Below are 19149 nucleotides of genomic sequence, written 5' to 3'. Positions count from 1 at the left end.
TACAAAATTGGTCAAGTTTTATTATAAAACCATGGCAGAAACAATGTGAATACAGCTAAGCATAGACATGTTCCCTTTTGATCAAAGTGATTACAGTATTCATTTCTGTGATGAGGCACTAGTAACAACTTGAGATAATTATATTTTAATGACTTAGAGCACATCTAGGTGTTATCTTCCAAAAGACAAGAATTCCTGACAGTGAACAGAAACTCCCTAGGCAGGTATTTTAGGGGCAAATCCTATTTAATAGCTGAACTTCCACTTAAAGCTGCAATATGAACTTCGGGTGACCCAACCAAATTCACAGAAATGTGCATTATAGATCTGTCACTCATTAAAAGCAAGTCTAAGAAGCATAGATCAGTTCCATGTGCGCCATTTCTATACATCCTGGTCTTAAGTTCCATTTTTGCATCTTACTTTGAAGCTTGTGTACAAAACAAGTTGGTTATTGAAAAGAATTCACAGCGGTTTACATGGTACAATGATCTACACTACCTGCTCATTATGTCAACCCTTGTCAGACAAAACTATTATAATGTTAGTAACCAGGAAGTGGTTTCTGCATGGTGCATCTTTAATGGGATAATTGACTAATTACAAAAAAAAAAAAATACAATCGAGCATAATATTTGGACTAAGGTTTCATTTTGTCATTATAATAAAGGTCGGTAGAACAACTTAGTCCCCCATTGATGGCAATGAGAGACTAAGTGAATTTCACTTAAAGCGTCACCCCACAATTGCCTGCCGTCTCATGGAATGCTAAATATATACCCAGTGCAAACAGCAAGCCAATGTGAGTGAATATTAAATGATTTAATTTCTCCTATTGGATTCAATCTCAGCAGAATCAAATGTCTGAGGCAGACACCATACAAAACACTAGCCCTGGTCTCAGATCAGCTTCTGCTCTATAGCCAGCCAACTCCCATGGTTGACAAAACTGCATAAACAGATCTGGGACCAGGCTAACAAAACACTTGGAGGTTATGTCAGTGGTCTTTGGGTACAAGCCAGTGCTTTTCATCATAAACTAGTGCAAATCAAATTATACAGCTTTTGTTCACAGCAGGTCCCAGATCAGCTTCTGCTGTAAAACTAGCCAAATCCCATGGTTGACAAAATTCATAAACAGATGTGGGACCAGGCAAAAGGATTAGTTCAGATCAGTAGGGCTGTTTCTTGATGAAGTTAGAGAACATGGTGAAGGCAGCGATGGGCTTGTCTGTGGGGACCATGTGACCTGAACCCTGTTGATAAACGAGAAAGTTGATTAGCACTCTCCCGTCAAACTGGGTCATGTTCACTAGGGAACGCAAAGGAAAACGCTTTAATGTTTCGAAAAAAAAACAGAACTCCCAGTTTGTTTTCATCCATTTGGTGTCTAATGAACACAACCCTGGTTTAAAGCGCTCCTGTATTTTTCCAGACAAGACTGAACACAAATCTGGACATTCTCTGACGCTACATGTTAAGATAATGGTGTCTTACCACAGTACCTGCTTCCCCAGACAGGAATGTTAAAAGCTTTTTACTGCAGTGATTGGGATGCAGGCTACAATGTACTGTATACCTGACAGCAAAACCGACTTCTGTCTGGTCGGAAACATCAGAAACACCTCCAACAATCCCCTAGTCCTTTGGTCTAAGAGACCGGAGGAAGCAGTTTGGTGACCAAGACTGTTCTGTGAATTGTTGTCTTGCCTGAGATCTGAAGCCTTGCCTAGCCTTCAGCTCAGTGATCTAATACAAAGTATTTTGGGGTTACAATTGCTCTACCTACTGGAGTTAGTTTGCCACAGATCCACAAACAGGCTAGAGACTAGTGGAGAGGGGGGGGGGGTAGTGTTTAGTGTGTGTATAGAATGTTAATGGAATTTGTTCTAAATGATAGTCCTTGCAGCTAGAAATCCATACAGTCACAGGTAATGATGGAACACAGGGTCAAATTTTCTATTTGGTTGAATCGTTACCTTGACGGTGAGGAAGGCCAAGTTGGAGAACTCCTTGACGAAACCGCCCACCTGCTGGCTCTTGCCGGTGTAGTAAAGCCAAGGCCTCCTCTTCACCTGGACCTGGGGAGAGATGGGCCAGAGGTCAAGGGTCATGCCACAGCATAGAACAAGAAGTTGTTGCTGATCTTGCATCAGTTTAGCATTTCCCACTAAATTGATTGTGAGAGGGGAATCAGATCCTAGAGCTGTACTCAAGGGAAACTTCCCATGGTGCATATAGAACCGGACATTACACCAGCAGCCTCATTTCTGTTCAGTTTTTCCATCCGGTCATGTAGTGTCTTTACTTTGTGCAAAAAGGTTAACCTACCTCCTGCTGGAGAGACTCCACGAACCACTCGTCCCCAAGGAAGTTGCAGGCCATGTCTACATCACCGTTGTACACCAGCACTCTGTACTTCTACAAGACAGAAAACATTTATAGCACTACTGCCAAGACCACTAATTACAGTCAGACCTGGGTTCAGACACATACAGTACCAGTCAAAAGTGGACACCTACTCAGTCCAGGATTTTTATATTGTATAATAGGGAATCATGTAGTAACCAAATTGTTGAATAAAAATGTTATATTTGAGATTCTTCAAAGTAGCCACCCTTTGTCTTGACAGCATCTCAACAAGCTTCATGAGGTAGGAAAAAAAATGCATGAATTCACTACTGTAAGTCGCTCTGGATAAGAGCGTCTGCTAAATGACTAAAATGTAAAAGAGTAGTCACCTGGTATGCATTTCAATTAACATGGGTGCCTTGTTAAAGCGAATGTGGAATTTCTTTTTTTCTTAAAGCGTTTGAGCCAATCCGTTGTGTTGTGACAAGGTAGTATGCAGAAGGTAAACTTATTTGGTAAAAGACCAAGTCCATATTATGGCAAGAACAGCTGAAATAAGCAAACAGAAATGCAGTCCATTTCTTTAAGACATGAAGGTCAGTCAATATGGAAGATTAAGAACTTTGAAAGCATCTTCAAGTGCAGTCGCAAAAACCATCAAGCGCTATGATGAAACTGGCTCTCATGAGGACCGCCACAGGAAAGGAACACCCACAGTTACCTCTGCTGCAGAGGATAAGTTCATTGGAGTTACCAGCGTCAGATTGAAGCCCAAATAAATGCTTCACGTAGTTCAAGTAACAGACACCTCAACTGTGTGAATCAGGCCATCATGGTCAAATTGCTGCGAAGAAAACGCATCAATAATAGATTGGAGATGTTATTAGAGCTGCCCTATAACTTATAAAATGTGAGTTTGTTATTCACAAGAAGCATTGCCTGATGCGAGTGTTACAAAAGTATCTTTAAAAGCTTTGATATTCATCAGTTCACGGTAAGACATCTATAAATGGAGAAAGTTCAGCACTGTTGCTACTCTCCCTAGGAGTGGCAATAGTTGATGTCTTCACTGCTATTCAAAAAAACTTGAATAAGTAGGTGTCAACTTTTGACTGGTACTGGATGCATGTACACACACCTTAAGTGATGAAGCCTGCCTGGAGTGCCATATGTGGTGCAGGGTTTGCACTTTTAGAACAATCATAATGGCTCCATTGTTCCAGGCAAGCTCAAACAGTATATGGAAGAAAATAGTGTAACAAGCTCACCAGAGCTCCCAACAGCTTCAGGTACTGCTTCCTCACGTCCATGTACAGGCGGTTGTAGTTTAGATTCACCTCAGCACTGTAACAGCAGAGAACACAAATAGTCCAGAGAGCGCAAGACCTAAACCTACAGTTATTTATATTGATGCAGTGATGGGGGAAAACAGGTCAAGTCTGAACCACAAAATGGCACTGTTATAAATTAAACAATTTAACCCAACGGACGTTTGTTGCTCTGCGAACCAATCACCTTTTATTGGCCCCAGTCACTCAGTGAAACCCTTTTCACACTATCGTGCCGACCCAAAATTACAGGTTCCAACAACTTGGGTGAATGAGTAACCAAGAGTGCAGCGCTGCCCCACTCACAATACCAATTTCTGTAATACTATCAAAATAAAAAAATAAAATACATTCTCCTAGGTAATCTAGAGTATAAACCCACCCACAACACCTTGTCCTGTAAAGGGGTTAAAGGCCTCTGTGTCAAGACCTGGATGTAGGACCTGCATCTTGACCATATTACCTACCCTCTGAACATTAGATAGCCGTGAGTCAAGTCTCCTCATCCTTGTATCCAACATAACGTCATCACTTACCTGCATATCACCCAGGGTAGAGCAGAGGGGGAGATGTGGAGGGCTGTTTTGACGTAGGGGTTGTTGAGGTACAAGGTAGACGGGGTAGAATTGGTGCAGGGAGGGTCCAGCCTCACAAGCTTGTACAGAGATGCCACACCCTTCAGCTTCTACGAGATCGGAGAGGTACGCAACTAAGGTCAGATATACAGTCTCCTACACCAGGGTTGGGGTCAATTTGAATTGAAGTCAGAAGGATTAGAATTTAAAATTCATAATGAAAGACTTGATTTGCAGTCAGAATATATTCTCTGCCCTTGATCAACCCTGCACTAGACATACTATGATGTAATCATGCATCGTACAGATGGGCTCCTTATGGATATTTTGGTACATGTATGTTGAATCTATGCTTGCTCTTTATGTTCTGCTACAGAGACCGCTTGATGGAGTATATACACCCAACCTGAGAAATTCTAACTAAGGGACTGGTAAAATACCATAAACTAAAAATTACCATTGAACAGCTAATACATAATTATAACAAATCAGCTAGATTGTGAACATCCAAAGATTTGAAAAGGCACAATTGAAAACTCAGCCCAAAGTATTCCTTTACAGTAAGTTAATTTACCTGGTTCCAGAGTTGAGTCCATTCATGGTTAATGAAACTGTTACCCAGATCTCGAATAACCAGGTGCCCATTGTCAATGCTGCACAGAGAACATCAACACGTCAGAGAAGAAAGCAAGAGGACATTAATACATCTGGAGTAGAAGAGGGACACCTACTAAAATTCAGAGTTTTCTATCCAAACCTGAACAATAATATGCATATTCTAGCTTCTGAGTTGGTTTAGGAGGCAGTTAAAAATGGGCACATTTTTTTCAAAATTCTCAATACTGCCCCCTAGCCCTAAGAAGTTAACTCATTAGCAGTCTTGGGGCACCACAAGTTTAAGTTACCGTTTTCTGAATTAACTCTTAAATGTAAAGTCTTTTAGTCATCAATTAATTGTTACATTTGACCCGTCTCATTCCGAATGTCGTTAAATCCTTATCTGCACAAACCCTAGCATAAATTATGAATCAGCGATATGCAAATTGGCTTAGTAAATAAATAATCACACAGAATAGCTTCTACATTGATTACTACAAAATGCAATGCAAATTCCCTTGTGGACTAAACCCTATGATGACTTGGTAGACAATTGAAAGGGGTGGGGACAGAGGGCGGGTAAGACCGAATGGACGAATTACATACAGTTGAGAACTAGGCTCATGGAAATGCTTATACTTTGCACATGAACAGCTGCTCATTCGAAAGAAAGGGTGTTCACTCCTTTTGTAATGTCTGTGCTCACGTGGGCGTGGCCACTGACTTAATTTTTCAAATGGAAAACCATTTCTCTCATTTAGAAGGCCAACATTACGTTTTGTATTTCATCATAAATTCCCCAACGTTATGATGTGAATCTGATCACTGGGAAATATACACATTCAGACTCCTGTCCTTAGTTGCTCCACAAATTAGTAATGAATTCAATATCATTGTTTTAAGTACCCACTGACCCTTCCAACTGTTTGGAATACAGAAATATTGTTATTCAACCTTTGGATGTTACCATGATGCAACGGCTCTCTGTGGGATTTAACAAAGAGATTTAACTTCCATTTCTGAGAGTGGGCGAGTTTCCCTGCAGGTATTTACGACTGTCATAAAATGGGCAGCTTCACCCCTCTTCCCCTCTGTGGGAGAGGGCGCTGTTGAGCGGACCCACTGTAACCTGATCCTTCAGATCTGAACCCGAGTCATGACATAGGACCTCCTGTATGCAGAGCCCTATAGTAACTTCTCTCACCACATATATGGCTCTGCATAGATTAATTGCTACAGGATTAATTAAAATCATAATAATTAAACAGTTACGCGATTTGATAAAAATATCATAACATTAATGATAGCCAAGACAACTACATATGTGGGGTAAAACCACCTGCCCTCCAGGACACCTACACCACCCGAAGTCACAGGAAGGCCAAAAAGAGCAAGGACAACTACCCGAGTCACTGCCTGTTCACCCCGCTATCATACAGAAGGTGCGGTCAAAACAGGTGCAGCAAAGTGAGGACCGAGAGACTGAAAAACAGCTTCTTTCTCAAGGCCATCAGACTGTTAAACAGCCATCACTAACATTGAGTGGCTGCTGCCAACATACTGACTCAAATATCTAGCCAATTAATTTAAAATGTTTTATTACATCCATTTTATCACTAGCCACTTTAAACAATGCCACTAATATTTACATACCCTACATTACTCATCTCATTTGTATATACTGTACTCTATACCATCTACTGCATCTTGCCTATGCCATCGCTCATCCATATACACACTGCTCAAAAAAAATAAAGGGAACACTTAAACACCACAATGTAACTCCAAGTCAATCACACTTCTGTGAAATCAAACTGTCCACTTAGGAAGCAACACTGATTGACAATAAATTTCACATGCTGTTGTGCAAATGGGATATACAACAGATGTAGGATGTGTTATTTTAGTGCTCCCTTTTTTTGAGCAGTGTATTTATATGTACAAGGTAGTTGTGGTGAAAGTTAGAATACTTGCTAGATATTGCTGCATGGTTGGAACTAGAAGCACAAGCATGTCACTACACTCGCATTAACATCTGCTAACCATGTGTATGTGACCAATTTTTTTTTTTTTTTTTAAGAGTTAGGACCTACTGTATGCAGAGCCCTATACCTAACTCCGCAAAAAAAGAAACGTCCACTGTCAACTGTTTATTTTCAGCAAACTTAACATGTAAATATTTGTGTGAACATAAGAGTCGACAAACTGAACAAGTTCCACAGACGTGGGACTAACAGAAATTAATGAATGTGTCCCTGAACAAGGAGGGGGGGGGGGGGGGGGGGGGGGGGGGGGGGGGGGGTCAAACTCAGTCAGTATCTGGTGTGGCCACCAGCTGCTTTAAGTACAGCAGTGCATCTCCTCATTGACTGCACCAGATTTGCCAGTTCTTGCCTTGAGATGTTAACCCACTCTTCCACCAAGACACCTGCAAGTTCCCGGACATTTCTGGGGGGGGGGGGGGGGGGGGGGTCTGGGAACCAACAATGGGATTGAGATCCGGGCTCGTTGCTGGCCATGGCAGAACACTGACATTCCTGTCTTGCAGGAAATCACACACAGAACGAGTAGTATGGCATTGTCATGCTAGAGGGTCATGTCAGGATGAGACTGCAGGAAGGATGTCGTCTTCCCTGTAACTCACAGCGTTGAGATTGCTTGCCTGCAATGACAACAAGCTCAGTCCGATGATGCTGTGGCACACCGCCCCAGACCATGACGGACCCTCCACCTCCAAATCGATCCCGCTCCAGAGTACAAGCCTCGGCGTAACGCTAATTCCACACGAATCTGACCATCCCCCTGGTGAGACAAAACCGTGACTCATCAGTGAAGAGCACTTCTTGCCAGTCCTGTCTGGTCCAGCAACGGTGGGTTTGTGCCCATAGGCCACGTTGTTGCCGGTGATGTCTGGTGAGGACCTGCCTTACAACAGGACTACAAGCCCTCAGTCCTACCTCTCAGCCTATTGCTGACAGCCTGAGCACTGATAGAGGGACTGTGCGCTCCTGGTGTAACTCAGACAGTTGTTGTTGCCATCCTGTACCGCAGGTGTGATGTTCGGATGTACCGATTCTGTGCAGGTGTTGTTACACGTGGTCTGCCACTGCGAGGACGATCAGCTGTCCGTCCTGTAGCACTGTCTTCGGCATCTCATTGCAATTTATTGCCCTGGCCACATTTGCAGTCCTCATGCCCCCTTGCAGCATGCCTAAGGCATGTTCACGCAGATGAGCAGGGACCCTAGGCATCCTTCTTCTGGCGTTTTTCCCAGAGTCAGTAGAAAGGCCTTTTGTGTCCTAGGTTTTCATAACTGATCTTAATTGCCTACTGTCTGTAAGCTGTTAGTGTAATGAACAACCGTTCCACAGGTGCATGTTCATTAATTGTTCATTGAACAAGCATGGGAAACGTGTTTAAACCCTTTACAATTAAGATCGGTGAAGTTTATGAATTATCTTTGAAAGACAGGATCCTGAAAAAGGGACGTTTACAGACATGGTAAGAGTTAAAGGCAACTTTGGTCAACTCGGAATTCAACCGATACCAAGTGGTTCACCTTTCTAACAGGTATATTTCTATGGCAACGAAACCTTCAGAATGAACCCGTTGCCGGGCACACCAACTATCCTGAATGAAGTGTGAGCTGCGACCAATGAAATCACAACCGTCACTCGTAAAGATGGCTTCAGAAGCCACTTCATATGAGGAAGATGACTGATTAAATACAGGTTTTAAAATGACAATGCATTTCACGCACAGTAAATAAATATCGCTATGTATTGCGTGTGAATTGATAAGCAATACACTGACAATAAAATAAAGCCAGCACGTCTAAGAGCCTATTTCACACCAGAGCCTGCTGAATTTGCAAGTTGGTGTTTCGTTTTGATTTCAGCACAAATTACAATGCGGCACTGACTTATCAATTTATGGGAGTTTCACATGGTCCCAATGAAGAGTTGGGCGTTCGACTAGCATGCATAACATGTACGCGCCTGCTAGAGTTAGCGGCAGGCGGACGAGTAATAACCACCGTAGTAGTATGGCTGAAGCCCGAGCTGGAATGTGAAGCTAACTGAAGCTGGCTAGCTTTAGAAAACAGAGTACATTACCTAAAATTGTAGGATATGCCTCAGGTCTGAGATTCAGTTTAATTACCATAGCTTGTGTATTAAGCAGGGTAGGGTGTACAGTCCAATCCAGGAAGTAAACAGAACATCTAATTCCAAAATAACTCAAATGTTTGCTTCCCGAATTTAATTGACCCCAACTTCAAACTCTTCTTTAGTGCCTTTTCATGTAGAAGCAGTTATGCCGTTTGTGTGAAGACAGTGAAATCTGTCAAGTAACTGGTCTTACCCGACCCTCTTGCCAACTCCTCCAGGACAGGGGGCATACAGGTTGTAGATGTTCAGTCCAGAATTGTAGACAACATCCTGCACCTCATTAAGCTAGGTGTTAAAGATAAAATTAATATATGTACCAGAGAACTTTGGACACCTACTCAAGGGTTTCTTTATTTTTACTATTTTCTACATTGTAGATTAATAGTGAAGACATCAAAACTATGAACCCTTATGGAATCATGTAGTAACCAAAAAGTGTTAAAGCAAAACATATTTTAGATTCTTCAAGGTAACCACCCTTTGCCTTGATGACAGCTTTGCACTCTTGGCATTCTCGCAATCAGCTTCATGAGGAATGCTTCTCCAACAGTCTTGAATGAGTTCCCACATACACTGAACACTTTCTGGCTGCTTTTCCTTCATTCTGCAGTCCAACTCACCCAAAACTCTCTCAATTGGGTTGAGGTCAGGGGATTGTGGAGGCCAGGTCATCTGATGCAGCACCCACACTCTCCTTGGTCAAATAGCTCTTACACAGCCTGGAGGTGTTTTGGTCATTGTCCTGTTGAAAATAAACTAACGATCGTCCCACTAAGCGCAAGCCAGATGGGATGGTGTACCACTACAGAACGCTGTGGTAACCATGTTGGTTAAGCGTGCCTTGAATTAAATAAAATCGGACTCAGCAGCAAAGCACCCCCACGCTTCATGGTGTGAACCACACATGCGAAGATCCGTTCCCCTACTCTGCGCCTCACAAAGACACTGCGGTTGGAACCAAAAATCTAATTGACTCACCCGACCTAAGGACAGATTTCCACAGGTCTAATGTCCATTAGTCGTGTTTCTTGGCCCAAGCAAGTCTTACTGGTGGTTTTTAAGAGGTCGACCGATTATGGCTTTTCAATGGCAATACTGATTGGAGGACCAAAAAAAGCTGATTAAATATACAACACACACCTCTGTAATAATGACAAGAATACTGAATGAACAACGAACAGTCATTTTAACTTAATATAATACTTTTAAAAAAGTATTTAGAGAACGCAAAACAGTCAAGGGTGGCTACTTTGAAGAATCTCAAATATATTTTGATTTGTTTAAAAACACTTGGTTACTACATGATTCCATAAGTGTAATTTCATAGTCGTCTTCATCATCTTCAGAATTTTACACAAACTATTGGAACTACTGAATATACATCGACTTAATAATTTAGTGCCTTGTTTCCATTGAGAATCAATGTGACCGAAGACTGTTGTCAATAAATCCAAGGCGTATTAAAAATGGAGAATCATAGTAAATGGACTCACATTGCTGGAGCAGTTGGGGTTGTGATTGTTGTAGAAGTCACATTTTCCACCGTCGCAGCAATAGGCCTGCAAGTCACCCCACAACCTGCCAGGAAGACAGAACCACGTTACCAGTGTTCATTCATTCTGTGCATGTAGGCTTCACTTAAAAACAACGAGCCTGACTAAGTGCTAGTCTATTGGTGCCATCACACCCAGCATGCTTAGCTTTGACAAAAAATGTAAGTTGCAAGGGCACAAACAGATCTCAGACCAGGATATATTAAGAAGACGCAATAACAGTACCTTGTTCCAAGGAGTCCATGGTAATAAGCAAAGTAGACGAGAGAGTTGTCGTTCATCTCATAACTTGACATCCCATTGCCAACTGCAATACCCTGGGAGAAAAAAAAAAATGTCTGTATTAGGGATCACCATTAGTTCCTTCCAAGGAAGCAGCTACTCTACCTGGGGTCCAAACACATTAAGGCACTTATACCACTATAATACAAAATGTATAATAACCCCATACAACAATACTACCATTTACATGTAGGGAGTGTGTGCTAGCGCTTGTGCGTATGAGTGTCTCTTCACTAGAGGTCGACTGATTAATTAGGGCCGATTTGAAGTTCATAACAAATCAGGATTTTTTTTTACACCTTTAACTGGGCAAGTCAGATTAAGAACATATTCTTATTTTCAATGATGGCCTAGGAACAGGGGTTAACTGCCTTGTTCAGGAGGGATTAGTGTTCGGTTTTGCAACCTTCTGGTTACTAGTCCAACGCTCTAACCACCTGCCTTACATTGCACTCCACAAGGAGCCTGACTACCTGTTACGCGAGGGCAGCAAGAAGCCAAGATAAGTTGCTAGCTAGCATTAAACTTATTAAAAAAAACAATCAAAACATAATCACTAGTTAAACTAGTAATATCATCAACCATGTGTAGTTATCTAACGTGTCCTGCGTTGCATATAATCGATGCGGTGCCTGTTAATTTCTCATCAAATCACAGCCTACTACGACAAACGGGTGATTTAACAAGCGCATTTGCGAAAAAAGCACTGTCGTTGCACCAATGTACCTAACCATAAACATCAATGCCTTTCTATAAAATCAATACACAAGTATATATATATATATATATATATATATATATATATTTAAACCTGCATATTTAGTTACTATTGCCTGCTAACATGAAATTGTGTCACTGCTCTTGCGTTCATTGCCTGGCTCGTTGCGAACTAATTTTCCAGAATTTTACGTAATTATGACATAACATTCAAGGTTGTGCAATGTAACAGGAATATTTAGACTTAGGGATGCCACCGTTAGATAAAATACAGAACAGTTCTGTATTTCACTGAAAAAAATAAACATTGTTTGAGATGATAGTTTCCGGATTCGACCATATTTATGACCTAAGGCTAGTATTTCTGTGTGTTGTTATAATTAAGTCAATGATTTGATAGAGCAGTCTGACAGCGGTGGTAGGCACCAGGAGGCTCGTAAGCATTCATTCAAACAGCACTTTACTGCGTTTTGCCAGCAGCTCTTCGCAATGCATTGCGCTGTTTATGACTTCAAGCCTACCAACTCTCAAGATTAGGCTGGTGTAACCCATGTGAAATGGCTAGCTAGTTAGCGGGTGGGCGCTAATAGCGTTTCAAACGTCACTCGCTCTGAGACTTGGAGTAGTTGTTTCCCTTGCTCTGCATGGGTAACTCTGCTTTGAGGGTGGCTGTTGATGTGTTCCTGTTTGAGCCCAGGTAGGAGCGGGACGGAAGCTATACTGTTACATGGCAAGACTAAAGTGCCTATAAGAACATCCAATAGTCAAAGGTATATTTAATACAAATCGTATAGAGAGAAATAGTCCTATAATAACTACAACTTCTTAACTGGGAATATTTTAGACTCATGTTAAAAGGAACCACCAGCTTTCATATGTTCCCATGTTCTGAGCAAGGCACTTAAACGTTAGCTTTCTTACATGGCACATATTGCACTGTTACCTTCAACACTTTGTTTTTGGCATCATTTAAGCATGTTTCATTATTTATTTGAGGCCAAATTGATTTATGTATTATATTAAGTTAAAAATAAGTGTTCATTCAGTATTGTTGTAATAGCCATTATTACAAATAAATAAAACCAAAAAAAGCAGATTAACCTCGACGGTCGGTCGCCTAGGATAGTGGGCGTTACAGCGCTTTTTGAAAAAGAATTGTGCCCAGTTTAAAGGTTTACACACCAAGCCCATCCCCCTGCCACTCACGCCAACAAAGTTGTGAGATCATCTCTGACAAGCTGTTAACTTGGTCCAACAGAATCGGTCATATGGAAAGGCTAAGATGCTTTTCAAACAGTTGGAGACAGACAGGTGTGTTCCTGATGGGTTCTGACTTCTAAACTAATATATCCTTATTCATGTCACTGTGGGATAGAGGGGATTGCAGAACGTTTACGTTCAGTCATAACATGTTAGACATCAGGTATCCTATGGAAAGGTGAAGGGCCAGTCTGGTTTCATTGTTAAATTGTAATACTTGATACACCAGAAGTTAATGTTATATGTAAGAGGAACATATACGGTGGGGTCAGTTAAGGTTGGATATGAGCCAGGAATGTGACTGAGTAAGGGAAAGGCAATCACTTGGTCGCAGTCACTGATAAGGTTGAGAGCTGTGGATTAGTGAGGAATGGGGACTGAGATCAGGTCACATTAAGGGAGAAGGAACAGTTTATTACCCACATCACTACATTTCCTGCCTAGCAATAAAGATGTAATGTTTAGAGACTACACCTAAAGTAGGGTGTGTATACACACATACGGGCTGGTGGCAAAATGTTAATTCAGCCGTTTGAATTGTTGGGTGAATAAACTTTGAGCATTTCATAGCCGTCTGTCAGGTTCTAAATAAGCTGAAAAACAATTCAACTGTTGAACTTTGTTAGCTAGCAAATATATCCAAGTTAGCTGAACTTGAAATATAAAAGATTAGTTGGCTAACCACTAGCACTTGTTGATGAGACCTGTTAGTTTTCTATAGCCTAATGCCCGCTACAATAGGTTAAAGAGCATTATGCATGCTTCTAGTTACATTTGTAACATAAAGGGCATTTTCATAGACTTGAAAGCCAGATCAGTGATTAATGCAAGGAAGTCATAATTAAATTATCAGGTCTTATATTTAGCCTAGGTATAACTTAACAAGCCCTGAATTCATTAGATTACTGACTGCTTGAAATTCAGTTTATTTGACTTTGCACAAAGCTTAGAGTAGACATTACACACTAACATTGCTAAACATTTCTTCCTGTTTTTGCTTGGTATTGTGTGTAGATTAAAGAAAACATTTCTCAATCAATTTTAGAAAAACTATAATGTAGCTAAATGTGGGAAAAGAGGTCTGAATGCAATATACTTGATGTAGTAGTGTTGGCCTGTCGCTGGCATGTCGAAATTTGCTCATTTCGCCAATGAAAACAGTGGGTTGTGATTAATGAGCCAAAGCTTCATTCAAGGAGCACCAATGCTTTTTACTATGATTTCTTAGTTTAGTATAATTACTTATTTTTTTCAGTTTAGTCACATGATCTATTTGCCAATCAGTTGTGCAGCCACTTCATTGCCATACCTGTCACCTCATCCCGCAACCATACAATTTTCTAATTCCTCATCAATCCACAGGGATTGAACCGTTTTTAAAGTCATTTTCTAAAATAGATGTATGCTTATTAGTAACTGGAATAAGCAATTCCATAAATGTGTCAAGTGCACATCTGGTTGCTCCTCATTACAAGTCAGCAAATATTCTTTACAACATAAGAGACACTAGAAAACATATGTTGTCTTCTACACTATATTAGGCCCAGCCTTTAGAACTTTGGTTTTCCTAGATATGGGTATTATATTGTGATCACTACATCCTATGGACACTGCTTTAAAGCTAAAGATGTGATCAATACAATATTTAATTCCTGTGCCGTTTGTAACTACCCTGGTAGGTTGACTGAACCTGAACCAGATTGGAGGCATTGGTTACAGTTTGAAGCTTTTTCTTGAGTGGGCAGCTTGATGAAAGGCAGTCAATATTGAAATTACCCAGAAAATAAACCTTTGGATAATGTGTGATAAACCGATAGACTGTTAACACTTGGTGGTCTATAGCAACTTCCCATCATGAGCCAGATGAACCTGTAGCCATTAAACTGCAACAGTATTTAAAATGATCCTCTAAGCTTTACATGAATGTGGTTATGAACAGACAGCATGATTAGGAGACCTCCTGAAAATAAATCTATGAAATTACCTACATTAGCCTGGAGGAAAAACATTAAACATACATTCTTACTTAAGATTTAGTAGGTGAAAATGTACCACAACTAAAAGTGCTATTACAATGACAAACAATTTTAAACAGTGGTGCGCATTATGCTTTCTGCTTGTTTAGCCTGTCCTCAAAGACCAGTATTGAGGAAAACCCCTGCAATGTGACAACGGTCAATGGGGGAGCATGTCTGGCTAGTAGACGTTTCCAAACATACAACTTGATTTCTCCTTCTACCCATGGTAACTCAACCTCCTAGATCAGGAGGGGCTGATTGACAGGCATTACAGTGAAGCCAGCTCAACCTTGCACGCAAATAGGCCAACAACTACTTATTTTACTCATTCAATTTACTCTGATTTGGCAGGGGACGAGAGTTACTGAAGGGAAGAAGTCCTACAGATGCATCCCAGTCCCCATTGAGTGCACTACTTTGATCATGGGATAGGGTGGCATTTGGGATTGCAGGCCATCTTTCTCACCTGCAGGTTCATGCTGGCGTCCTCCATCACTCTCTCTGCCAGGGTGGGGATGTAGATGCCTCCGTAGCTCTCCCCCGTCAGGAAGAACTCATTCTTGATGTACTCTGGGAAGGCTTTGAAGAACTCTTTCAAGGCCAGGTAGTTATTCATGGACACCTAGAGAAACAATATAGAACTCCATGAGCTTATGTACAGTCCCAGCAGTGACTCCACTCATAGCAAATGGCTATCAGATATTCATAATGCATGTGTAAACATTTGGCTTTGTGTCAGTCTTGATGGGTGGTCCTGTGAGGCTCAGTTGGTAAAGGGTCGTGGGTTAAATTCCAGTTAGGGTCACCAATACAGTGACACCATACACATTCTGTAAGTCACATTGGATAAAAGCATCTGATAAATGGCTTTACATTAGGTTACTTAAAAAAAAAAAAAAAAAGTGGCTACGAGCAATCCCAATGAATTCACAAGTCAATCAGGTCCTGGGTTCCTCAACATGTCACCTAACTTGTTAAACAGTGGTTCTTCAGGTAACGTGCATATTGATTACTCACCTCAGTGTCATTGGTGGTGTAGTGGCTATCATCTGAGTAAGAAAATCCAACACCTGCTGGGGACTCCAGGTACAGCACGTTGGCAATCTAAAAACACCACAGCTGCTATAATTCTTCAATGTGTATAAATGGAGCACTGACACCCACTGGAATGGTTAATAAGACACTTACTCATTCAAGGGTTATTATTTTCACTATTTTCTACATTGTAGAAAAGACAGCAAAACTATGAAATTACCTAGGAGCCAAAAACAAAAAATGAAATAAAAGTGTTCAACAATTGATGGTTTGGGATTAGTTGGACTGTAGAGTGAAGGAAAAGCAGCCAACAAGTGCTCAGAATTTGAGAGAACTCCTTCAAGGCTGTTGGAAAAGTTTTCCAGGTGAAGCTGGTTGAGAGAAAAGCAAGAGTGTGCAAAGCTGTCAAGGGTGGCTACTTTGGAGAAAAAAAATATATACATCTAGTTTTGTTGAACACTTGTCTTCACTATTATTCTACAACATAAGAAATAGTATAAAGAAAAACCCTTGAATAAGTAGGTGTCCAAACTTTTGAATGGTACTAAGATATCTTTCTAGTGTGAGTGCCAGTCTGTGCCATCAAACAATGACTTGACAACTACAGCAATGGAGTTGGCAAGAGCACAAACAGATCTGGGACCAGGGAAGATATGCTAGAGGAAAGAGACAAACCATGTTCCAGGAATAGGGGTTGTACTCCAGTGACATGCCATCGTTCTGAATCTGAAAAGAGAACATTAGACTGTGTTCAAAGATTACAGAACCACTGGCATGGCAACAAGACAAAACTGATCCAAAACAATGCAAATGGAAGACAATGTTAATTTCAGTTGTAAGATTGCCCTCTGATCATTTACACTAGCAGCATCTAATCTCTCATGGACAGATAATGTGCATAAACCGAAGATTGTGTCACGACGAGATCGAATGCATAGGATAACAAGCAGCAGTTGCAGTGTTTGGGTTGTCACTGATTATTTGGACATAAAGATGTGGAAAAGGCAGTGCTTAAACTGCAACTGCTTTGGTATGTGTGGTGAAGTTAGCGCAAGGGTTGGTGGTGCTTTGGCTGAGGGTATCCTATTGAGAGGGAAGACTTCAAACAAATCGAGGCTTGTGAGAACAGGTATGGACCCAGAACTAAGTCACAGCTGAACAAATAACCCAGAAGTCTAAACTGAGACTGTTAGTTTAATTGTACTAGGCAAGTCAGTTAAGAACAAATTCTTATTTACATTGACAGCCTAACAAAAGGCCTCCAGCAGGGACAGAACTGGGATTAATTCTAAATGAAGGACAAAAGCACATCACGACAAGAGACCTAAAACAACGCATGGCAGCAACAAAGCATGGTAAACATTGGGCAGAGACAAAAGCAAAGGGCAAAAAGGTAGAGACAACAATACATCCCTGAATCTAAAGTGTAAGAGACAGCTAGAGAGTTTTTTTTTTGGGGGGGGGGGGGTTCTCCTTACCAAGAAAGGCCCATGTTCTGTGAGCAGACCGTCAAGGGAGCTGCAGCCAGGGCCACCATTCAGCCACAGAACCACTGGGCTGGCAGCTGGATCCTTCTGAGACTCCACAAACCTGCATGACACGTTCACATGAATGGAAGCGGTGTTGGACATAGTCCCACATGAATTCTGTAGACATAACTTGAGGAACTGTTCAAATACAAAACTACTCAAATGATAAGCTGGATGAGTGTCAAATTAAGCTTTGTACGTGGTATGGCTATTTCCTCATACAAACCAAGACACTTCCTCATTGTTAAAGTCATGTGCCCTACACAAAATGCTACCTTTAGGTTTGAAATACATATGTAGCTTGTTAGTAGGACACTACTAAGCCATTACAATGGCTAAAAAGAGAAGGCTACCCACTCACCAGTAGTGAAGGTGTTTGTTATCGGCCACATTGAAGTATCCCGAATACTGTTTGAAGTTAGGCTGCTTTTGAAGCCCAGGGAGAAACTTGATTTCATCCGCTTCAGGTGCGCCGAGAGTCCCCAAGGCTCCGAACAGCAGGGACAACACCAAATAAAACATCTGGGAGTAAAATTAACTGACATTTAAATCAGTTTACTAGTAACAAGTTATGACACGTCTAGACTTGAAAAACAATCTAACGTTAGCTGGTTAAAGTCCGAAAATATGTCAACAGTGATTGCAACAGGCTAGCCAAGATTTAAGTAACCAAGGGTAAACTGGTATTTGAGTACACTGCATTATTAATGAGCGAGGTGAAACAACACTGGCACTTACCTTTTTCGTCGAATTAGGCCGTAAGTAGCTACAAAACAGACACAATACTTATGCACTCACAGATCACGGAAGGAGTAGTCATGTGTTCACTTTTGCGGCTGGAGCTCGTGATGAGCTGGTCACATGACAACGCATTAACTCGCTTCAAATTGCGCAGACGTTTGGCCTCACATGGTTGTCACTAGTTACCACAGCCACAAAGTCAAAATTTGGCTAAAGTGTAAAAATTCATGAAAAACAAGTTAGGGTTAGGCATAAGGTTAGCAGTGTGGTGTTGTGGGTGAAATTACAAGATTATGTTATAATATTGTTATTACATCAAATGGTTGTTTTATGCAACAGAATAGGGTTCTTATAACTCTATTGTGTCTGTGTGAACTGAGAGGGGCATTTGAGATGGGGGTATCTGGAGCTGACAATTGATTTATGCCATAGAATGAGTTGATGTTTCTGTGCTGTGAGGTACCAGTGATGAGATGGGAACCTTGTCTTAGGGGATAAACTCTGGTTTCCTTACAATAAGAACAGTCTTCATGGCAAATGCTATCTGGCTGGGGATACTACTTTCTCATATATAAAGTCTCAGCTTGTGACCCATTCCATACATCTGTTGTTTGTCATGAACATTCAGGAGGATGCCCTTTGCTATAAAATGCTGTGGCTCAAATCCGCTCGTTGACCTCTCAACTCAACCCAGCTTCATTATTGCAATAATTAATCAATGTTATTTATACGTTTTGAATAAAGTAATATCCTGATTGGTGATTGACCTTGTCTCTCCTCATTATTGATTAGCATTTCCACGACATTGGTTAGGCTTAAAATTGTAGAAATAGGTAGAAATATGTGACTTTGTGGCTGTGGTAAGCAGTTTTGATTTTGGATATTGGTTTGATATTTGGAGTTTGCTCATCAGTACAGCTTCAACGGAATGATTAGGATGATGTATCTAGAATCAGATGATGTCAGAGAACAAGGTACAGCATTTTTTTTCTC

The 19149-nt window shown here is 41.1% G+C and overlaps 1 protein-coding gene across 1 annotated transcript; it reads right to left on the bottom strand.

Annotated features, from left to right (window-relative positions):
- ctsa (cathepsin A) lies at window positions 1–18269 on the bottom strand. Its single transcript, XM_029693010.1, has 15 exons — window positions 18154–18269; window positions 17777–17937; window positions 17365–17476; window positions 16562–16612; window positions 15869–15955; window positions 15318–15473; window positions 10800–10891; window positions 10515–10599; window positions 9215–9306; window positions 4830–4908; window positions 4217–4365; window positions 3621–3696; window positions 2332–2421; window positions 1980–2081; window positions 1–1256 (listed from the first exon to the last, which is right to left on the bottom strand). The coding sequence occupies exons 2-15, from the start codon at window positions 17935–17937 to the stop codon at window positions 1173–1175; spliced, it is 1416 nt and encodes a 471-aa protein (XP_029548870.1). The 5' UTR covers window positions 18154–18269; the 3' UTR covers window positions 1–1172.
- Between the last annotated feature and the right edge of the window lie 880 nt (window positions 18270–19149).

This window comes from Salmo trutta, chromosome 16 (assembly GCF_901001165.1).
Source record: "Salmo trutta chromosome 16, fSalTru1.1, whole genome shotgun sequence".
In the NCBI taxonomy this organism is placed as follows: Eukaryota; Metazoa; Chordata; class Actinopteri; order Salmoniformes; family Salmonidae; genus Salmo; species Salmo trutta.
The sequence above is the reverse complement of the archived record's forward strand: the minus strand, read 5'-3'. Positions and strand labels throughout refer to the sequence as shown.

Excerpts from the sequence above, each read along its gene's own strand:
- ctsa (XM_029693010.1), bottom strand. The coding sequence starts at position 17,937 with ATGTTTTATTTGGTGTTGTCCCTGCTGTTCGGAGCCTTGGGGACTCTC. Across the intron at positions 10,892-15,317 it reads ACGCCAGCATGAACCTGCAG|GGTATTGCAGTTGGCAATGG; the intron begins GTGAGAAAGATG and ends TTTTTCTCCCAG. Across the intron at positions 3,697-4,216 it reads CTACCCTGGGTGATATGCAG|TGCTGAGGTGAATCTAAACT; the intron begins GTAAGTGATGAC and ends CTGCTGTTACAG.